Genomic DNA, 21476 nt, shown 5'->3' with positions numbered 1-21476 from the left:
CAAAAGAAAATGTTTAACAGCCAAAGCTTGAAAACTTGGAGGGAGAGAATAAAGAGGCATTTCTGTAACTCAAAGTATAAAATAAGTATCCTTGAGTCCATACAGATATTAGAAGTATAAGGTACAGGTTTGGCTCTGACCCTGACTCAAATCAGCTGTGCAAATACATTGGAGGTGATTGGAGAAACTAGAGCATGGGCTGGTTATTTGATATTATGAAGTAATTGCCAATAATGTTTTTTAAAGTATGATAAAATTATGGCTTTGTAATTTTGAAATGTCTTTATTAGCAATATTACTGATACATTTATGGGAGAGCAGTATATTTATGTTTGTATTATTTTTGTTTGGATTGTGTAAATAAATAGATGAAGAAGAATGGACAAATGTCTATTATAGGTTTCTGAACATTGGGTTTAACTAATGGTTGTGTTTCAGCGTGGTAACTAACTGCAATAGATGGGCTGCATCAATATCATACAGGAGCAGCACAGTAAATGAACCTTGGACATATATATATATATATATATATATATATATATATATGAATAAAATTGTATTTAACAATATATTATAATACACAGCATATTATATATTTATATAATGTAAATATATTTCACAATATACTAAAAATATTTATATACTATGCAACTATATATAATATATACATTATTTATACTACTCTGATATAAATTAGCTATGTCTTATACAATTAATAATATAATACATATGATTATAATCTAATATATTACAACAAATATATTCAGTTCTGTTTCTCTAGAGAACTCTGACTACAGTACTGACAGGAAATTTTCGAACTAGTTGCTAAGTTTTCAATAACTAGGATCGATTTAAGGAATAAAGTCTCTTAAATGAAAAATATACTCCTATGCATAGAGTTATTTTTCTTATCAGTTTGTAGCTCTAGAAAAGATGCCATCAAACCACATAACCCTAAACTATTTTCACACTGATGGATATATGGGTAACTATTTTTACATTCCCAGCTATCCTTACATGGTTCTATGGTCCATAGCAATCTAATATATTCTACATATGATTTGAGTTTCTCTTTTCTTGTACACACTCTATTGCTCTTCTTGTTAAGCAAGATTATCTGTAATTATATATCTGTCTGTATTTTACATTTTTGCATGGCAATCTCTGACCTCCCACCTGGTCCCCACCTCACAGTAGTGTTTGTCATTCCATTCTCCATTCCCTTCTTCTCTGAGAGGGTGGGCACCCCTTGGGTACCCCCCACACTCTGGTGTGTCCAGTTTCTGCACAATTATGTGCATTCTTTTCCACTAAGGCCAGACATGGCAGCTCTGTTGGGAATTAATTCTACAGATAGGCAGCAGCATTAGAGTCAGCCTTTGTTCCAGTTGTTGGCTTGTAGCCAACTATCAGAATGAGCATGGGAACCCCAATGGAAGAGATAGGGGAAGGAATGAGGGAGCTGAAGGAGTTTGCAACCCCATAGGAAGAACAACAATATCAACCAATCAGACCCCTGAGAGCTCCCAGGGACTAAATCACCAACCAAAGGGTACATACACATGGAGGAACCCATAGCTCCAGCTGCATATGTAGCAGAGGATGGCCTTATGTGGCATCAGTGGGAGGGGAGACCCTTGGTCTTGTGAAGGCTTGATGCCCCAGTTTAGGAGAATGCTATATCAGTGAGGTGGGTTGGTGAGCACCCTCATAGAATTGGCGGAGAGGGAATGGGATAGGGGCATTTTGGATGGAAAACCAGGAAAGGTGATCATTTGAAAATAAATAATACATTAAAAATTGCAAAAATATATAGTTTCAAAATATTAATATTGCAAGTATATAACATGCAAACATATCATACACAAAATTGTTTTGATGTTTTCTTTATTTTTTATTATTTTATTGATTTAGATTTCAAATGTTGTCCCCTTCCCAGTCCCTCCTCCATAAGCACCCAACTCCACACTGCTTCCTGTTCACCTCTAAGTGAGTGTTCCCCCACCAACTCCCACCTATCCCTCTAGCATCCCTTTTTTCTGGGGCCTCACGCCTCCATAGGACCAAGTGCATCCCCTCCCACTGAGGACAGACAAGGCAGTCTTCTGCTGTATATGTAGTGGGGTCATAGACCAGTCCACATATACTCTTTCATTAATGGCTTAGTACCTGAGAGTTCTGAGGTGTCCAGTGATACTAATGTTCTTCCTATGAGGTTATAATCCCATTCTACTCCATTAGTCGTTACCCTAACTCTTCCATTGGCTCAGTACAATGGTTGGCTATAAGTTTCTACATCTGTCTTAATCAGGTGCTGGTCGACCCTTCCAGAGAACAGCCACGCCCAGCTCCTGTCTGCAAGCACATCATGGCATCAGCAATAGTGTTGGGGTTTGGTGCCTGCCCATGTAATGGATCTCACTTGGGCTGGTTCCTGGATGGCCTTTCATTCAGTCATTTTTTTTTTTTCATTTTTTGTCCCTTCATTTCCTTTAGACAGGAACAGTTCTGAATTAAAAATTTTGAGCTGGTGGTGGCCCAATTCCTCAATTCTGGGCCTTGTCAATGCACTGGACGTGGTATCTGCAGGTTCCATCTTCCCACTGTTGGGAATTTGGGCTAATGTCATCTCCACTGTGTCCTGGGATACTCTCACATCCCTGGTGGCTGGGACTTTCTAGTGCTTACCGCATCTCCCATCCCACACTCCTGTACAGTTCTATGCAGTCTCCTGGCCCTGTGCACTTCTCTCCTGTCTCCCTGTATACCTGACCCTGTCCTCAATTTCCCCCCTGCCTATTCCCCTCCCACCCAGATCCCTCATCCCTCTGCTTCCCATGATTATTTTGCTCCCCCTTCTAAGTTGAACTGAGGCATCCACACTTGAGCCTTCCTTCTTGTTAAGCTTCATATGGTCTGTGAATTGAATCCTGGAACATTTTGGCTAATATGCACTCATCAGTGAGTAAATACCATGTATGTCCTTTTGGGTCTAGGTTACCTCACTCAGGATGATATTTTCTAGTTCCATTCATTTGCCTGCAAAATTTGTGAAGTCCTCATTTTTAATAGCTGAGTAATATTCCATTGTGTAAATATACCACATTTTCTGTATCAACTCTTTGGTTGAGGGAAATCTGGGTTGTTTCCAGCTTCTAGTAATTATAAATAAGGATGCTACCAACATAGTGTAGCATGTGTTCTTGTGACATGGTGAAGCATCTTTTGGGTATATGCCTAGGAGTGGTATAGCTGAATCTTAAGGTAGAACTATTTTTAATTTTTGGGGGTACCTTGAGGTTAACTTCAATATCAGTTGCATTAATTTGCAATCTCAGTAGCAAGGAAGGAGTTTTTCTCCTTCACATCTTTGCCAGCATCTGTTGTCATCTGAGTTTTCGGTCTTAGTCATTCTGATTGTTGCAAGGGAGAATCTTCATTTTGATTTCCATTTCCCTAATAATTAAGGATGTTGAGCACATTTTCATGTGCTTCTTGGTCATTAGAGATTCTCAGTTGAGAATTCTGTTTAACTCTGTACCCCATTTTTAATCGGGGTATTTGTTTGTTGGTGTCTAACTTTTCTAGTTCTTTATACATTATCCCTCTGTCTGATGTAGAATTAGGGAAGAGCTTTTCACAACAGGCTAACATTTTCTCCTACTGACAGTGTCATTTGCTTTACAGAAGCTTTTCTATTTCATGAGGTCCCATTAGAGAATTGTTGATCTTAGGCCTGAGCCATTGGTGTTCTGTTCAGGAAAAGTTCCTTTGTGCCAGTGTGTTTGCCTGTTCCCACTATCTGTTCTGTTAGATTCAGTGTATCTGGTTTTATGTTCATGTTCTTGTTTCACTGGAACTTGTCCTTTGTACAAGGAAATAATTATAGCTCAATTTGCTTTCTTTTACTTGCAGACCGCCACTTAGGCCAGCAGCGCCATTCTTTGAAGATGCTTCCTTTCCCCACTGTATGGTTTGGCTTCTTTGACAAAGAACAAGTATCAACAGGTGTCTGAGTTTATTTCTTGGTCTTTGATTCTATTCCATCGATCCACATGTCTGTCTCCACCAAATCCATGTGGTCTTTATCACCATAGTTCTGTATTACAGCTTTAGGTCAAGGATGGTGATTCCCTCAGATGTTCTTTTATTGTTGAGAATTATTTTCACTGTCCTGTTTTTTTTTGTTATTCTGTATGAAATTGACAATTGTTTCTATGTCTGTGAATAATTGAGTTAGGATTTTGATGGGGATTATATTGAATCTGTAGATTTGTTTCAGTAAGAAGGTATTTTAGCATACGATCCTGCTGATCCATGTACATGGGCAATCTTTCCATTTTCTGAGGTCTTTTTTGATTTCTTCCTTGAGACACTTGAAATTCTTGTCATATAGTTCTTTCACTTGCTTGGTTAGAGTTACACCAACATATTTTATATTATTTGTGGCTACTGTGAAGGATATCATTTCCATACTTTCTTTCTCAGTGTTTATCATTTATGTAAAGGAGGTCTAGTCATTTGTTTGAGTAAGTTTTATGTCCTGGCATTTTTTGAAGTTGTTTATGAGCTGTAGAATTTCTCTGGTGGAATTTTGGGCATTGCTTATGTATTTTGCCATATCACACATATGTATCACATAATGCAAATAGTAATACCTTCACTTTTTCCTCTCCAATTTTTATCCCCTTAACCTCCTTTTGTTGTCTAAGTGCTCTAGCTAGAACTTTGAGTACTATATTGAATAAATAGGGAGAGAGTTGGCAGCCATGTCTTGTTCCTGATTTTAGTGAGATTGCTTAAATATTCTCTCCATTTATGTTGATGTTGCCTATTCGTTTGGTGTGTACTGATTTTTATTATGTTTAGATGTGTGCCTTGAATTCCTGATTTCTCCAAGACTTTTAATATGATGGGGTGTTGGTTTTTGTCAAAGACCTTTTCAGCATCTAATGACATGATCCTGTGATTTTTTTCTTTGATTTTATCTAGTGGATTACATTGATGGATTTCTGTATATTGAACCATCAGTGCATGCCTGGGATGAAACATAGTTGATCATGATGGATGATTGTTTTGATGTGTTTTTGGATTCTCTTTGAAAGAATTTTATTGAATATTTTCAAATCAATATTTATAAGCAAAATTGTTCTTAAGTTCTTTTTCTTTGTTGGGTCTTTGGTTTATGTATCAGAGTAACCATGTCTTCAGAGAATAAATTAGGTAGTGATCCTTCTCTTTCAATTTTGTGGACTAGTTTGAGGAGTGTTAATATTAGATCTTCTGTGAAGGTCTGGGAGAATTCTGCAGTAAACATACCTGGCCCTGGGCTTCCTTCCTTCCTTCCTTCCTTCCTTCCTTCCTTCCTTCCTTCCTTCCTTCCTTCCTTCCTTCCTTCCTTCCTTCCTTCCCTCCTTCCCTCCTTCCCTCCTTCCCTCCTTCCCTCCTTCCTTCCTTCCCTCCCTTCTTCCCTCCCTCCTTCCTTCCCTCCTTCCCTCCCTCCTTTCTTCCTCCCTTCTTTCCTTCCTTCCTTCCTTCCTTCCTTCCTTCCTTCCTTCCTTCCTTTCTTTCTTTGGTTGGGATACTTTTTAAATTTTTTATTAGTCATTTTTATACACTCCATATTTTATTCCCCACCCATCAAAACCCTGTCCGCCCTCCGACTGTTCCACATTCCACACCTCTTCCCCTCCCCCTGTCTCCACATGGATGTCCCTACCCCTTACCACACCTGACCGCTAAACTCCCTGGTGTCTCCAGGTTCTTGAGGGTTAGGTGCCTCATCTCAGAATGAACACAGACCTGGCAGTCCTCTATTATATGTGTCCTAGAGGCCTCATATCAGCTAGTGTATGCTGCCTGTCTGGTGGTCCAGTGTTTCAGAGATCCTAGGGGTCCAGATTAATTGAGATTGCTGGTCCTCCTGCAGGGTCACTCTCAGGTTCATTCAGCCTTCCCTAATTGAAGAGCAGGTGTCAGCTGCTTCTGTTTATTGGTTGGGTGTAAATATTTGCTCCTGACTCTTTCAGAGGCTTGTTGGCACTTCCTGAGTGCTGTCATACTAGGTCACTTTTTGTGAATGCTCTTAGCTTCAGTAATAGTGTCAGGCCTCAGGACATCCCCATGCACTGGATCCCACTTTGAGCCTGTCACTGGACCTTCTTTTCCTCAGGCTCCTCTCCATTTCCATCCCTGTAATTCTTTCAGACCCGAACAATTATGGGTCAGAGTTATGACTGTGAGAAGACCTCCCTCTCCCTCATTTGAAGCCCTGTCTTTCTGCTGGAGCTAGGCTGTGTAAGTTCCCTCTCCCTACTGTCAGGCATTTCATCTGGGTCACTCCCCTTTAGTCCTGTGACTCTCTCACGTCCCAGGTCTCTGGTGCATTCTGGAGGTCTCCCCATCCTCCTATCTCCTGAGGTTGCCTGTTTCCATTTTTCTGCTGGGCCCCAGGACTTCAGTCCTTTTCCCTCCCTCAGTGTCAGATCAGGTTCCCTTCCCCCCTCTCCCCTGCCCTGTCCACTTGTGCTGCAAGGTCCCTCCCTCCCTCTTCACTTATGGTTGCTTTGTTCTCCCTCCCAAGTGGGACTTCAGCTTGTTGACCTTTTTGAGTTTTGTGCATTGTATCTTAAATATTCTGTACTTTTCTTCTTCTTCTTCTTTTGACTAAGAAAATATCCACTTATTAGTGAATACAAACCATGCATGTATTTTGTGTCTGAGTTACCTCACTCAGGATGATATTTTCTAGTTCCATCCATTTGCCTGCAAAATTCAGGAAGCCCTTGTTCCTAATAGCTGAGTAGTATTTCATTGTGTAAATGAACCACATTTTCTGTATCCATTTTTCTGTCATGAGACTTCTAGGTTGTTTCCAGCTTCTGGCTACCACAAATAAGGCTGCTGTGAACATCATGGAACACATACCCCTGTGGCATGGTGGGGAATTTTTTTTTGGGTATATTCTCAAGAGTGGTATAGCTGGGTCTTAAGGAAGATCTATTTCCAATTTTCTGAGGAAAATTTTGCATTTCCCTCATGATTAAGAATGTTGCACATTTCTTTTTTTTATTTTCTATATTCTTTGTTTACATTCCAAATGATTTTCCCTTTCCCGGATCCTCCCTCCCCATATGTCCCATAAAACTTCTTCTCTCCATCCCTTCTCCAATCACCTCCCTCCTTTTTCTCTGTCCTTATATTCCCTTCCAATGCTAGATCAATCCTTTCCAGGATCAGGTCCCTCTCCATACTTCTTCATGGGAGTCATTTGTTATGCAATTTGTGCCTTGGGTATTCAGGGCTTCTGGGCTAATTAATATCCACTTATGAGAGATTGCATTCCATGTGTATTCTTTTGTGATTGGGTTACCTCACTTAGGATGATATTTTCCAGATCAAACCATTTGCCTAAAAATTTTGTGAATTCATTGTTGTAGTACTAATGGCTGAATAGTACTACATTGTGTAGATATACCACATTTTTTGCATCCATTCCTCCTTTGAGGGGCATCTGGTTCTTTCCAGCTTCTGGCTATTATAAATAAGGCTGCTATGAACACAATGGAGCATTTGTCTTTATTATATGCTGGGGAATCCTCTGGGTATATGCCCAGGAGTGGTATAGCAGGATCTGTCAGAAGTGACATGCCCAGTTTTCTGAGGGACTGCCAGACTGATTTCCAGAGTGGTTGTGCTAATTTGCAACCCCACCAGCAGTGGAGGAGTGTTCCTCTTTCTCCACATCCTCGCCAACATCTGCTGTCTCCTGAGTTTTTACTCTTAGCCATTCTGACTGGTGTAAGGTGAAATCTCAGGGTTGTTTTGATTTTCATTTCCCTGATGACTAGTGAAGTTGAGCATTTTTTAAGATGTTTCTCCGCCATCTGAAGTTCTTCAGGTGAGAATTCTTTGTTTAACTCTGTACCCCATTTTTAAATAGGGTTATCTGGTTTTCTGGGGTCTTACTTCTTGAGTTCTTTGTATATATTGGATATTAGCCCTGTATATGATGTAGGGTTGGTGAAGATCTTTTCCCAATTTGTTGGTTGCCGATTTGTCCTTTTGATGGTGTCCTTTGCTTTACAGAATCTTTGTAATTTTATGAGGTCCCATTTGTCAATTCTTGATCAGAGCATAAGCTATTGGTGTTCTGTTCAGGAACTTTCCCCCTGTACCGATGTCCTCAAGGGTTTCTTTTTCTTTTCTATTAGCTTCAGAGTGTTTGGCTTTATATGGAGGTCCTTGATCCATTTGGAGTTGAACTTAGTACAAGGAGACAAGGATGGATAAATTCGCATTCTTCTGCATGCTTTCCTACAGTTGAACCAGCACCATTTGTTGAAAAGGCTATCTTTTTTTCCATTGGATGTTTTCAGCCCCTTTGTTGAGGATCAAGTGGCCATAGGTGTGTGGGTTCATTTCTGGATCTTCAATCCTGTTCCATTGATCTGCCTGCCTATCACTGTACAAATACCATGCAGTTTTTTAACACTATTGCTCGGTAATATTGTTTGAGGTCAGGGATACTGATTCCCCCAGAATTTCTTTTGTTGTTGAGAATACTTTTAGCTATCCTGAGTTTTTTGTTATTCCAAATGAATTTGAGAATTTTTTAATTGAGTATATTCATTTACATTGCCAATTTTAAAACCTTTCCCAATTTCCACCCTCCCAAAAGCCCCCCTCCCCACTGATTCCCTACTCCTCCTCCCACCCCCTGACTACATTATATGTCCCTCTACCTGACACACTCTCTCCTCCCCCAAATCCCCCCCATCAGTTTCCCTTTATTGGGGCCTCTATTGAGCCTTTACCTTACCAAAGACCACTCCCATTAATGCTCATGAAGGCATTCCTCTGCCACATTTTTGGCTGGAACTATCTGTGCCCCTTGGTTGATGCTTCAATCCCTGGGAGTCTTGGGGTGTCTGGGTGTCCGAAGTCATTGTTCTTTCCATGGGGCTATATACCCCTTCAGCTCCTCCGGGCCTCCCTCCAGATCCTCCGTTGGGAACCCCAAGCTCAGTCCAATAGTTGTTGCTAGTCATATACAGGTAGCCTCTGTATGTGTAAGGCTCTGGCAGGGCCCTTCTGGAGACAGGCATGGCATGCTCCTTTTAGTACACGCTTCTCATCATTACTATATTAATCCTGCCAATTCAAGAGCATGGAAGATTTTTCCATCTTCTGATGTCTTCTTCAATTTTTTTCTTCAAAGAGTTGAAGTTCCTGTAATACAGATCTTTCACTTGTTTGGTTAGAGTCACACCAAGGTCCTTTATATTGTTTGTGGCTATTGAGAAGGGTATCATTTCCCTAATTTCTTTCTCAGTCTGTTCATCCTTTGAGTAAAGGAAGGTTACTGATTTGTTTGAGTTAATTTTATATCCAGCCACTTTGCTGAAGTTGTTTATCAGGTTTAGGAGTCCTTTGTTAGAATTTTTCTTTGTTCCTAAAGTATGTTTCTTGTATACAGCACTATGGTGTATACTGTTTACATATCTATTCTGTTTATCCTATTTTTTATTAGTGAATTGCTTCCATTGATGTTGAGAGATATTAATGACTAATGATTGCTAGTTCCTGTTATTTTGATGTTTATGGTGCTAATGGGTGCATGTGATTTCTTTCTCTTTTTTTTTGCCTTAAAATGATTAATATTTTGGGTTTCTTTGGTGTAATTACTTTCTTGTGTTTGTGTTTTCTTTTTATCATTCTCTGTTCAGTTGAGTTATTAGAATGATAATTGCTTACATTTGGTTTCGTCAAATAATATCTTCATTTCTCCATCCATGGTGATTGAAAGTTTTACAGGGTATAGTAGTCTGAGACATCTGTGGTCTCTTAGGGTCTTCAAGACATCTGTTTAGGATTTTTAGAGTCTCTGGTGAGAAGTGTGGTGTATTTCTAATAGTTTTACCTTCATATGTTACATTTCCTTTTTCCTTGCTATTTTTAATATACCCTTTTTATTCTGAACATTTTATGTTTTAGTTATTATGTGGTTGAAGAGTTTCCTTTTTCGGTCCAAACTATTTTGTGTTCTGTAAGTTTCTTGTATGTTTATAGCCTTCACTTTTTTCAGTTTAGGGGTGTTTTCTTTTATGATTTTTGAAAATATTTTATATGCCTTTGAACTGGGAATTTTTACCCTATTATATTCCTATTATTCTTAGGTTTGGTCTTTTCATAGTGTCCCAGAGTTCCTGGATATTTTGAGTTAGGAATGTTTTACTTTAGGAGTTTTGTTTGTATGAATCATTTTCTTCTATTGAATTGTTTATACCTGCGATTCTCTCTTCCAGGTCTTATATTGTGTTGTTGACTCTGGGGCCTATGATTATTGTTCTCTTCCCTAGGTTTTGCATTTCCAGGGTTGTGTCCATTCTTGCTGTCCCTATTGCTTCCATTTCTGTTTTTAGGTCTTGAGCAGTTTTATTCATTTCTTCCAGAGACTGGATTCCATTTCCCTTTATTTTTGTAAGGGGTTTATTTATCCACCTTTTAAAGGCCTCTATAATCTTCCTAATATTTTATTTAATGTTATCTTTTTGTGATTCTGATTTATTAGGATAAAAAGCAATTGGCTATAGAAGGAGATCTGGGTTCTGTTGATGCACTGGTTTGTGTTAATTTTATTCTTGCTCTTACCTTCAGTCATCTGGTTGTCACTGGGGTTGGCTGGCCCTGTAGTCCTACTGGGAGTAGTTACCTGCTGGGATTTATAGTCTTGGGTAGAAGCAGGCCACCCAAACACAAGGAGAGCTGTTGGCTTGGTTGTGAGTGTAGATCTTAGTTTGCAGGTAGCACTGTAGACTAAAAGATGGAGTTGGTTTTCTTACGTGAGAGCAGGACTCCCAGGCAGAGCTCTGGGTTAGGCAGCAAGGTTCAAGACTGCAGGTAGAAGTATGAGCCAGCAAAAAGATGGAGCTCTGAGAAGATGGAGTAGGCATAAGAGATCTGGGTTTGCTGGGGTCCTAGCAGGCAGAGGATTGGGGTCTGGGTGTCTCACCTGGCTGTTCCCTGTGAGAGCAGACCTCCTGAGGGGCAGGCAGAGCTGTGGGCTGGGGAGAATGGTGCCAATCCTGATTGCAAGTAGAGGTGTGGACCAGAAGGAAGATGGGGCCACCATGTAATTTTTTTAGTGAAACATTTTTGTATATCTTAGCCTTTCATTGTAACTTTAATTTTATTATGTCTCTAAGGGTCTCTAGCCACCTTCTATGAGCATATACATTGAATAAGCCTTCACTATTCCATCCCAATTTTATTCACTAAATGTTCTTTTTTTCCCTTTTTGATTTCTAAACTTTTCAAAACAAAAATTTTCTACTACATAGTTTGTGTGGATCACTTAAATTTAAGAAGAAATAAATTTTAATCTCTTTATCCAAACATTTACAGTTAGAATATGAAAATACGTCCAAATATTTTATGGCCTTTAATTTAATTGCAGGTTTATATGAAATGCTCAGATACCCTAATTTGGCAAATATTGCATGAACATAGAAGAGTATCATCACACAATTGTTACTGTCTTAGTTATGGTTTTGATGCTGTGGACAACACCATGGCCAAGGCACCTCTTATGAGAAAAACCTTTAATTGGGGTTGACTTACAGGTTCAGAGGTTCAGCCCATTATTACCAAGGGGGAAGCACGGCAGCATCCAGTCAGGCATGACATAGGAAGAGCCACGAGTTTTACATCTTGTTCTGAAGGCAAACAGGAGAAGACTGGTTCATGGGAGCTAGGATGAGGGTCTTAAAGCCCATGCCCACAATGACACACTTCCTCTAGCAATGTCACACCTACTCCCACAAGGCCACACCTTCTAATAGTGCCATTCCCTGGGTCAAACATCTCAAGCTATCACAGTTATCTATACATACTTTATTTACATCAGGTTCCCACCTCTACATGCAGTGTGATCTGTAATCCTGGATTCAGAAGATTTCATCAGGAACAGACAGCAGACTGCTGCTTTGATTGTGTTCAGTGCTCAGAGAATGAGGTTTCCAATGAGACAGGTATGAGTTTGTGTGTAGAAGAATTTGTTGATATCTTGTCTTTTACAAAATAGAAATTTAAATGAGTCTGAAAGGAAACTGGAGACATAAGACATGTGTTTCAATATAACTGTTTTACTTAAATCAAAAATATTCTGAAGCCTGAAATGAACATGCGCTGTCTTCCATAAACACATATTTTGTTCATATTATCATGGTTACATAATTTATATTTTCCACAGAATATTTTTTTTTGGATTTGATTTTTTTGAAACAGGGTTTCTCTGTATAGCCCTGGCTATCCTGGAACTCACTTTGTAGACCAGGCTGGCATCGAACTCAGAAATTCACCTGCCTCTGCCTCCCAGAGTGCTAGGATTACAGGCGTGCGCCACCACCGCCCGGCAGTCCACAGAATATTTAATGGGAATATTTTAGCTGTTATTCTGTCAGAAACATTTGTACATACTATTGCTATACATAGGATCCTATGTACAATTTAAATTGACAACATGATCAGTACACAGTCTTGTTATCCTGAAAACCACATTGGTTCCTGAGAGAGGCCAGAGCCTCCAGCTCTTGTTATTATTTAATGAAATGTATTTAAGTTATGAACTTGCTTGTAGAAAAGAAGTACTTACTATGACAGAATTAGGGTAAGAGTGCAAAACCCAAAAATTCACACAAAGATGTGTTAGTGTTATTCTTTGGCCTACTGAGAGATAGAGGAAAGATTTGTAATATGTATTTTGTTGCTTGACATATAGCTTGGAATATGTAGTTGAGAACAATAGAAGACTTTACCTCAAATAGTGGAAAGTGAGGAAATACATCTGATTTGATGACTGTCTTCTTAATATCAAAAATATACAAAAATGTATGTATTCTGATTTTGACATGCAAAAATCACTCACACGTACAATCATGCAATCATGGATACACTTTTATGCATACCACATATACATAATATTCTCCTAAGTATATTTTAGTTGAAAGGCGATTACATCCCGTTCTATTTCTCGATTCAGCACTATTAGCCTTGCTTCTAACTGTTATATATGTCCCCTCTATTCTAAGATTAGTAGCAAAAGGACAAGAGATACACTGTATATACATTAATTAAGAATAAATTCAGTACAAAGAGATAAGAATGGATGGATTTGCTTTCTTCTATATGCTGACCATCAGTTGAACCAGCACCATTTGTTGAAAAGACTATCTCTTTTCCACTGGATGATTTTAACTTCTTTGTCAAAGATCAAGTGACTGTAGGTGTGCGGGTTTATTTCTGGGTCTTCAGTTCTATTCTATTGATCTACCTGCCTGTCACTGAACCAATACCATGCAGTTTTTAATATTATTGCTCTGTAGTACTGCTTAGTGTCTAAGATACTGATTCCCCTGAAGTTCTTTTACTGTTAAGAATAGTTTTAGCTATCTTGGGTTTTTTATTATTCCAGATGAATTTGCAAATTGGTCTTTCTAACTCTATGAAGAATTGAGTTGGGATTTTGATGGGGATTGCATTAAATTTTTATATTGCTTTTGGCACAATGGCCATTTTTACTTCATTAATCTTGCCAATCCATGAGCATGGGATATTTTTCCATCTTCTGAGGTCTTCTTTGATTTATTTTTTCAGAGACTTGAAGTTCCTGGCATTCAGATCTTTTACTTGTTTGGTTAGAGTCACACCAAGATACTTTATATTGTTTGTGGCTATTGTGAAGGGTGTCGTTTCTTTCTCAGCCTGTTTATCCTTTGAGGATAGGCGGGCTACTGATTTGCTTAAGTTAATTTTATATCTGGTCACTTTGCTGAAGTTGCTTATCAGCTGTAGGATTTCTCTGATAAAGTTTTTGGGGTCACTTAAGCATACTATCCTATCATCTGCAAATAGTAATAGTTTGACTTCTTCCTTTCCAATCCGTATCTGTTTGACCTCTTTTTGTTTCCCAATTGCTCTAGCTAGAACCTCAAGCACTATATTGAATAGATATGAAGAGAGAGGGCAGCTAGTCCCTGATTGTAGTGGTATTGCTTCAAGTTTCTCTCCATTTAGTTTGATGTTGTCTACTAGTTTGCTGTATCTTACTTTTTAAAAAAATTTTCTATATTCTTTGTTTACATTCCAAATGCTTTCCCGTTTCCTGGTTCCCCACCCCCCTCTCCATAAGTCCCATAAGCCCTCTTCCCTCCACTATTTCCCCAATCAGCCCCTCCAATTTCTTTCTCCTGGTATTCCCCTACAATTCTGGATCAAGCCATTCCAGGACCAGGGTTTTCTTCTTCCTTTTTGGGAATCATTTGATATGCTAATTGTGTCTTGAGTATTCAGAGTTTCTGGGCTAATTAATGTCCACTTACCAGTGATTGCATTCCATGTGTATTCTTTTGCGATTGGGTTACCTAACTTAGGATGATATTTTACAGTTCCAACGATTTGCCTAAAACTTCATGAATTCATTGTTTTTAATTGCTGAGTAGTATTCAATTGTGTAAATATACCACATTTTCTGTATCCATTCCTCCATTGAGGGACATCTGGGTTCTTTACAGCTTCTGGCTATTATAAATAAAGCTGCTATGAGCATGGTGGAGCATGTGTCCTTATTGCATGCCGGGGAATCCTCTGAGTATATGAACAGGAGTGGTATAGCAGGATCTTCTGGTAGTGTCATGCCCAGTTTTCTGAGGAACCGCCAGACTGATTTCCAGAGTGGTTGTACCATCTTGCAATCCTACCAGCAGTGGAGGAGTGTTCCTCTTTCTCCACATCCTCGTCAACACCTGCTGTCCCCTGAGTTTTTAATCTTAGCCATTCTGACTGGTGAGAGGTGAAATCTCAACGTTGTTTTGATTTGAATTTCCCTAATGACTAATGATGTTGAACATTGCATTTTTTTTTACTTTTTATTTTCAATATTCTTTGTTTGCATTCAAAATGATTTTCCATTTCCTGGTTCTCTCTCCCCATAAGTTCCTTCTTAAGGTGCTTCTCAGCCATTCAAAATTTTCCAGATGAAAACTCTTTGTTTAGCTCTGTACCCTTCTTGAGTTCTTTGTATATATTGGATATTAGCCCTCTGTCAGATGTAGGGTTGGTGAAGATCTTTTCCCAATTTCTTGGTTGCCATTTTGTCCTTTTTGACAGTGTCCTTTGCCTTACAGAAACTTTGTAATTTTATGAGGTTCCATTTGTCAATTCTTGATCTTAGAGCATAAGCTATTGATGTTCTGTTCAGGAACTTTTCCCCTGTGCCCATGTCCTCAAGGTTCTTACACAGTTTCTTTTCTATTAGTTTCTTTTTCTTTTAATCTTGCTTGTTCTTTTTTTATTTGGTATATTCTTTATTTACATTTTAAGTAATTTTCCCTTTCCTGGATCCCCCCTCCCTGAAAATTTTATAAGCCCTCTTCCCTTCCCATGTTCCCTAATCCACCCCTTTCCCCTTCCCTGTCTTACAGAAACTTTGTAATTTTATGAGGTCCCATTTGTCAATCTTGATCTTAGACCATAACTTATTGGTGTTCTGTTCAGGAACTTTTCCCCTGTGCCCATCTCCTCAAGGGTCTTCCCCAGTTTCTTTTAGTTTCAGTGTGTCTGTTTTTATGTGGATGTCCTTGATCCACTAGGAGTTGTGCTTAGTACAAGGAGATAAGAATGGATCAATTCGCATTCTTATGCATGCTGACCTCCAGTTGAACCAGCACCATTTGTTGAAAAGTCTATCTTTTTTCCCACTGGATGGTTTTAGCTCCTTCATTGAAGATCAAGTGACCATAGGTGTCACTTGACATAGGTTCATTTCTGTGTCTTCAGTTCTATTCCATTGATCTATCTGTCTGTCACTGCACCAATACCATGCAGTTTTTAACATTATTGCTCTATAGTACTGCTTGAGGTCGGGGATACTGATTCCCCAGAAGTTCTTTTAACTCTTGCCCCAATTACCCTGATACCAGTACCACACAAATATCCAACAAAGAAAGAGAACTTCAGAGCAATTTCTTGAATGAATATTGATGCAAAAATACCCAATAAAATTCTTGCTATCCGATTCCAAGAACACATCAAAATGATCATTCACCATGATCAAGTAGGATTCATCCCAGGGATGCAGTGAAGATTCGATAGATGGAAATGCATCAATGCAGTCATCTACATAAACAAACCTAAAGAAAAAAAACACATTGTCATTTCATTAGATGCTGAAAAATCCTTTGACAAAATTCAGCATCCTTTCATGCACAAAGTCTTGGAAAGAACAGGAATTCAAGGCCAATACCTAAACATAGTAAAATCAATATTCAGCAAACCGGTAGCCAACATCAAACTAAATGGAGAGAAGATTGAAGCAATCCCACTAAAATCAGGCACTAGACAAGGCTGCCCCCCCTCTCCAAATCTTTTCAATATAGTACTTGAAGTCCTAGATAGAGCAATTAGACAACATAATGAGGTCAAAGGGATACAAATTGGAAAGAAAGAATCAAACTATCATTATTCGCAGTTCATATGATAGTATACTTAAGTGACTTAAAAACCTCCACCAGAGAACTCCTACAGCTGATAAACAACTTCAGCAAGTGACTGGATATAAAATCAACTCAAGCAAATCAGTAGCCTTCTTATACTCAAAGGAGAAGCAGGCTGAGAATGAAATTAGAGAAATAACACCTTTCATAATAGCCACAAACAATATAAAGTATGTTGGTATGAGTCTAACCAAAGAAGTGAAAGATCTGTATGACAAGAACTTCAGGTCTCTGAAGAAGGAAATTGAAGAAGAGCTCAGAAAATGGAAAAACTTCCATGCTTGTGGATCGGCAGGATTAATAAAGTAAAAATGGCCATCTTGCCAAAAGCTATATAAAGATTCAATGCAATCCCCATCAATATTCCAACTCAGTTTTTTTAGATTTAGAAAGAGCAATTCTCAAATTAATCTGGAAAAACAAAGATAGCTAAGACTATTCTCAACAGTGAGATAACTTTTGTATATTCCTTTTACTATGTTTTGATATTGGTGTTGAATTCCTGATCTTTCCAAGACTTTTAACATGAAGGGATGCTGAATTTTGTCAAATGATATTTTAGGATCTAATGATATGGCCATGTGTTTTTTTCATTGAGTTTCTTTATGCTGTGTATTACATTGATGGATTTCGTTATGTTGAAACATTCTTGTATCCCTGGGATGAAGCCTACTTGATTGTAGTGAATGATTATTTTTATGTGTTCTTGAATTCAGTTGGCATGAATTTTTTGAGTATTTTTGCATTCATAAGTGAAATTGGTCTGAAGTTCTCTTTCTTTGTTGAATCTTTATATGATTTTGGTATCAGTGAAATTGTGACTTCATAGAACGAGTTGTTTTGTGTTCCTTCTGTTTCTATTTTGTGGAATATTTTGGAGAGTGTTCATATCAGTTCTTCTTTGAAAGCTGCTAGAATTCTGCACTAAAACCATCTGGCCCTGTGCTATCTTTGGTAGAGCATCTTTTTGCGTATGTGTCTAGGAGTGGTATAGTTGTGTCTTCAGGTTGAACTATTTCCAACTTTTTGAAGAACTATAAAATTGTTTTCTAGAGCAGTTGTACAGGCTTGCTGGAGTGTTCACTTTTCTCCATTTCTGGATCCGACCTGTGCTGTCACTTGAGTTTTTTATCTTTGCCATTCTGATTGCTGTAAAGTGAAATCTCATGGTTGTTTTGAGCTGCATTTCCGTGATCACTCAGCATATTGAACATTTCTCAGCCATTCAAGATGCCCATCTTGAGAATTCTATTTAGCTCTGTACCCCATTTTAATAGGGTTATTTGGTCCTCTGGAGTCTAAATTTTTTAGTTCTTTGTATTTTGTGGATAATATCCCTTGTTCAGGGAAGATATTTTCTCAATATGCAGGAGATATACATACATACATACATACATACATATATATATATATATAATTTGTCCCATTGATGGTATCCTTTCCCTTACCAAAGCATTTCAGGTTTTTTATGAAGTCCTACTTTTGAATTGTTGAATTTAGACTCTGAGACATTGGTGTTCTGTTCAGGATATTTTCTCCTGTTCCAATAACATGGTCAAGGCTATTTCCCCACCTTCTCTTCCATTAGATTCAATGTATCTGGTTTTATGTTCTGGTCGTTGATACATTTGGACTTTAGTTTTGTGCAGGATGATAAATATGGATTGATTTCCACCTTTCTACATGTAAGTCACCAGGTAGACCAGCACTACTTTTTGAAGATGCTTTCATTTTCCACTTTATGGTTTTGGATTCTTTGTCAACAATCAAGTGTATGTTGCTGTGGGGATTTATTTCTGGGTCTTTGATTCTATGCTATTGATTGACCTGTCTGTCTCTGTATCAATATCATGTGGTCTTCATCACTATTTCTCTGTAGTACAGTTGCAAGTCAGGGATGGTTATCACCCCAGATTTTCTTTTATTTTATAAAATTATTGTTATTATCCTGCAATCCTTTTCCATATGAAGTTGAGAATTGCTCTTTACATGCCTTTGAAGAATTGCATTGCAGATTTGATGGGAATTACATTGAACCTGCTGATTGCTTTTGGTCCCATGGTTATTTTCACTGTTAATCCTATTGTTCTGTCAACACTGGGGATCTTTCTGTCTTCTGAGTTCTTCTATGCCCTTTGACAGGGACTAAGTTCATGACATACATATCTCTCACTTGCTTAGTTGTACTTACACCATGATATCTTATATTTGTAGATATTGTGACTGTTTTTGTTTCTCTAATTTGTTTCTCAGCAGTTAAGCATTTCTACAAAGGATTGCTATTGACTTGTTTTAGTGTAATTTTATATCCAGACATTTTGCTGAAGTTGTTTATCAGCTTTAGAAATTCTCTAGTAGAATATTGGGGATCACTTATGTATATGATCATTTCTTCAAATAGTAATACCTTGACTTATTCCTTTCTAATTTTTATCACATTGATCTCCCTTTGTTGTCTAATTGTTCTAGCAATAATTTCACATAGTGTATTTAGAAGATATGGATAGAATGAGCATCTTTGTCTTGCCCCTGATTTTAATGTGATTGCTTCAATGTTCTCTCCATTTAATTTGATATTGCCTGTTGTCTCAATGTATACTGTTTTTTATTATGTTTATACATGTGTCATGAATTTCTGATTTCTTCAAAACTTTATTTATTTAATTTTTTTTTATTTTTTATTTTTTAAGTAAAAATATATCATTTTTTATTTCATGTTCATTGCTGCTTTGCTTGCATGCATTTTGTGTGAGTATATCAGATCCCTTGGAATAGGAGTTGAAGACATCTGTGAACTCCCCCATGGGTTCAGGTACTTGAACCCTGGTCCTCTGAAAGAGCTGTCAAAGAATGCTCTTAACTGCTGAGTCATCTCTTTATGATTTACTACTTTTTTTAGTCTTTTTAAACTAAACTAATGAAATTTATTTTAAAATATAGAACTCAGCATCACCATCTTTTAAGTCTTTGTTTTTGAGGTATGTTTGTTTTATGAAACAGAATGATGTATCTCTACATATCCAGCCTGTCAGCCTCTCTCTTTTTATTGGGAAGTTGAGTTTGCTGATTTTTCTAGAGAAGGCACATTTCTAGAGAAGTGACAGAGTATAATACTGCACCTTCAGGCAGCAGGATTACAAAAAACAACAACAACAACAAAAAAAAACAAAACAAAATAAACAAACACAAACATTGGATTGTTAGAGGTTTTAAAATCTTGGAGCCTACCCTTATTGGCCCACTTTCTTCAACTCAGCCATAGCTTCTAGTCCTTTCAAATGTGGAACTCAATAGTGGCTAAGCAGACAAATCTAACACTATGTGTGTCATTTTCATCCAAACAACCCTTTTGGATCCTTACAGTTTTTGTTATAATAATAATGATGAAATTCATAATAAAATGAATTTATTCTCTTTTCATAAGTACTCATGATCTATCAGTTTCAAAACTTTTAAAATCAAAATCAGAAAGCAAATTATATACTTAAACATTTAATGCCCTAGAAATTCACCAGTTTGAGATCTTTTACATTATGATTTTTAAAAACTTTTGTCAATATCAGGTATAATTCTTATGAATAAGTATCTTCTCTCTTCTCTATCTTGAAAGTGGTATGTTACACTACCAGGGATGAACTGCTCCAGAGCAGCATGATATTATCGCTTCCTACAACATCAAACAAGAGAATTGTTGCTGAACAACAAAATGTTTATTGTGATATCCTCTGATTAATACAGATACTAAATGATCGAGTGTATAATGAGGAAATTTTCTTAAGGTTTGTTGTTAATGTTCTCCAGCAGATCTGGAACAGTGTGTGAGCTGTCTACCTGATGAGTATGCCAACACAGAGCACACACACTGTCTGAAAAGGCATCTCTCCTATCTGGCCTATGAAGACCCATTGGGAATGGCTCTTGCTTGCATGTCCCTGTGTTTCTCTGTACTCACAAGTCTTGTATTTGGTACTTTTGTGAGATACAGTGACACTCCCATTGTGAAGGCCAACAACCGCAATCTCAGTTACATCCTACTAATCTCCATCACACTCTGTTTCTTCTGTGCTTTGCTTTTTATTGGGCATCCTCACATGAGTACCTGCATCCTGCAGCAGATCATATTTGGTGTCTTTTTCACAGTGGCTTTATCTACTGTCTTGGCCAAGACAATTACTGTGGTTCTGGCTTTCAAGATTACTACTCCAAGAAGAAGAATGAGATCAATGTTGATATCAGGGGCACCTAACTTTGTCATTCCCCTCTGTACCCTGTTCCAACTTGTTCTCTGTGGAATCTGGCTAGTAGTATCACCTCCTTTTATTGATACAGATACGCAGTCTGAACATGGGCAGATCACCATTGTGTGCAACAAAGGCTCAGTCATTGCATTCCACGTTGTCCTGGGATATTTGGGATCCTTGGCTCTGGGTAGCTTCACTGTGGCTTTCTTGGCCAGGAATCTGCCTGATAGATTCAATGAAGCCAAATTCCTAACCTTCAGCATGCTGGTGTTCTGCAGTGTGTGGATCACCTTCCTTCCTGTTTACCACAGCACCAAAGGGAAGGACATGGTGGCTGTGGAGGTCTTCTCCATTTTGGCTTCCAGTGCAGGGCTTTTAGTCTGCATCTTTGTTCCAAAGTGTTATGTTATTTTGATAAAGCCTGATTCAAACTGTCCTCAAAATTACAGGAATAAATTACGATATTAAAACTTGGATAGTACTACATTTTTAGATTATACTTAAAATATCTGTATTCATTTTCCTGGGAATAGCCACCTCTTCCATTTTCAGATTTAATTAGTTGCCTGTCTTACTTATTGAAGGCTTGAGTCCTTTTGATATTTCCCCCATGCAGTTTAGCATGTTCTTTTATGTCTTTCTTGTTGAGCTCACATTTAGGGGACAGGTGGGTGAGAATTTA

The 21476-nt window shown here is 38.1% G+C and overlaps 1 protein-coding gene across 1 annotated transcript in view; it reads left to right on the top strand.

Moving 5' to 3' along the window:
• The window catches only part of LOC127670577 (vomeronasal type-2 receptor 116-like), a 28700-nt gene extending 7438 nt beyond the window's left edge, over positions 1 to 21262 (top strand). Inside the window, exons 5-6 of the mRNA XM_052165077.1 lie at positions 11909 to 12032; positions 20358 to 21262. Coding sequence (XP_052021037.1) covers positions 11909 to 12032; positions 20358 to 21262 — 1029 coding nt within the window. The remainder of the gene's footprint in view (positions 1 to 11908; positions 12033 to 20357) is intronic.
• Positions 21263 to 21476: the final 214 nt, after the last annotated feature.

This window comes from Apodemus sylvaticus, chromosome 20 (assembly GCF_947179515.1).
Source record: "Apodemus sylvaticus chromosome 20, mApoSyl1.1, whole genome shotgun sequence".
Classification (NCBI taxonomy): Eukaryota; Metazoa; Chordata; class Mammalia; order Rodentia; family Muridae; genus Apodemus; species Apodemus sylvaticus.
Note: the sequence above shows the minus strand (reverse complement) of the source record. Positions and strands in the feature narration are given on the sequence as shown.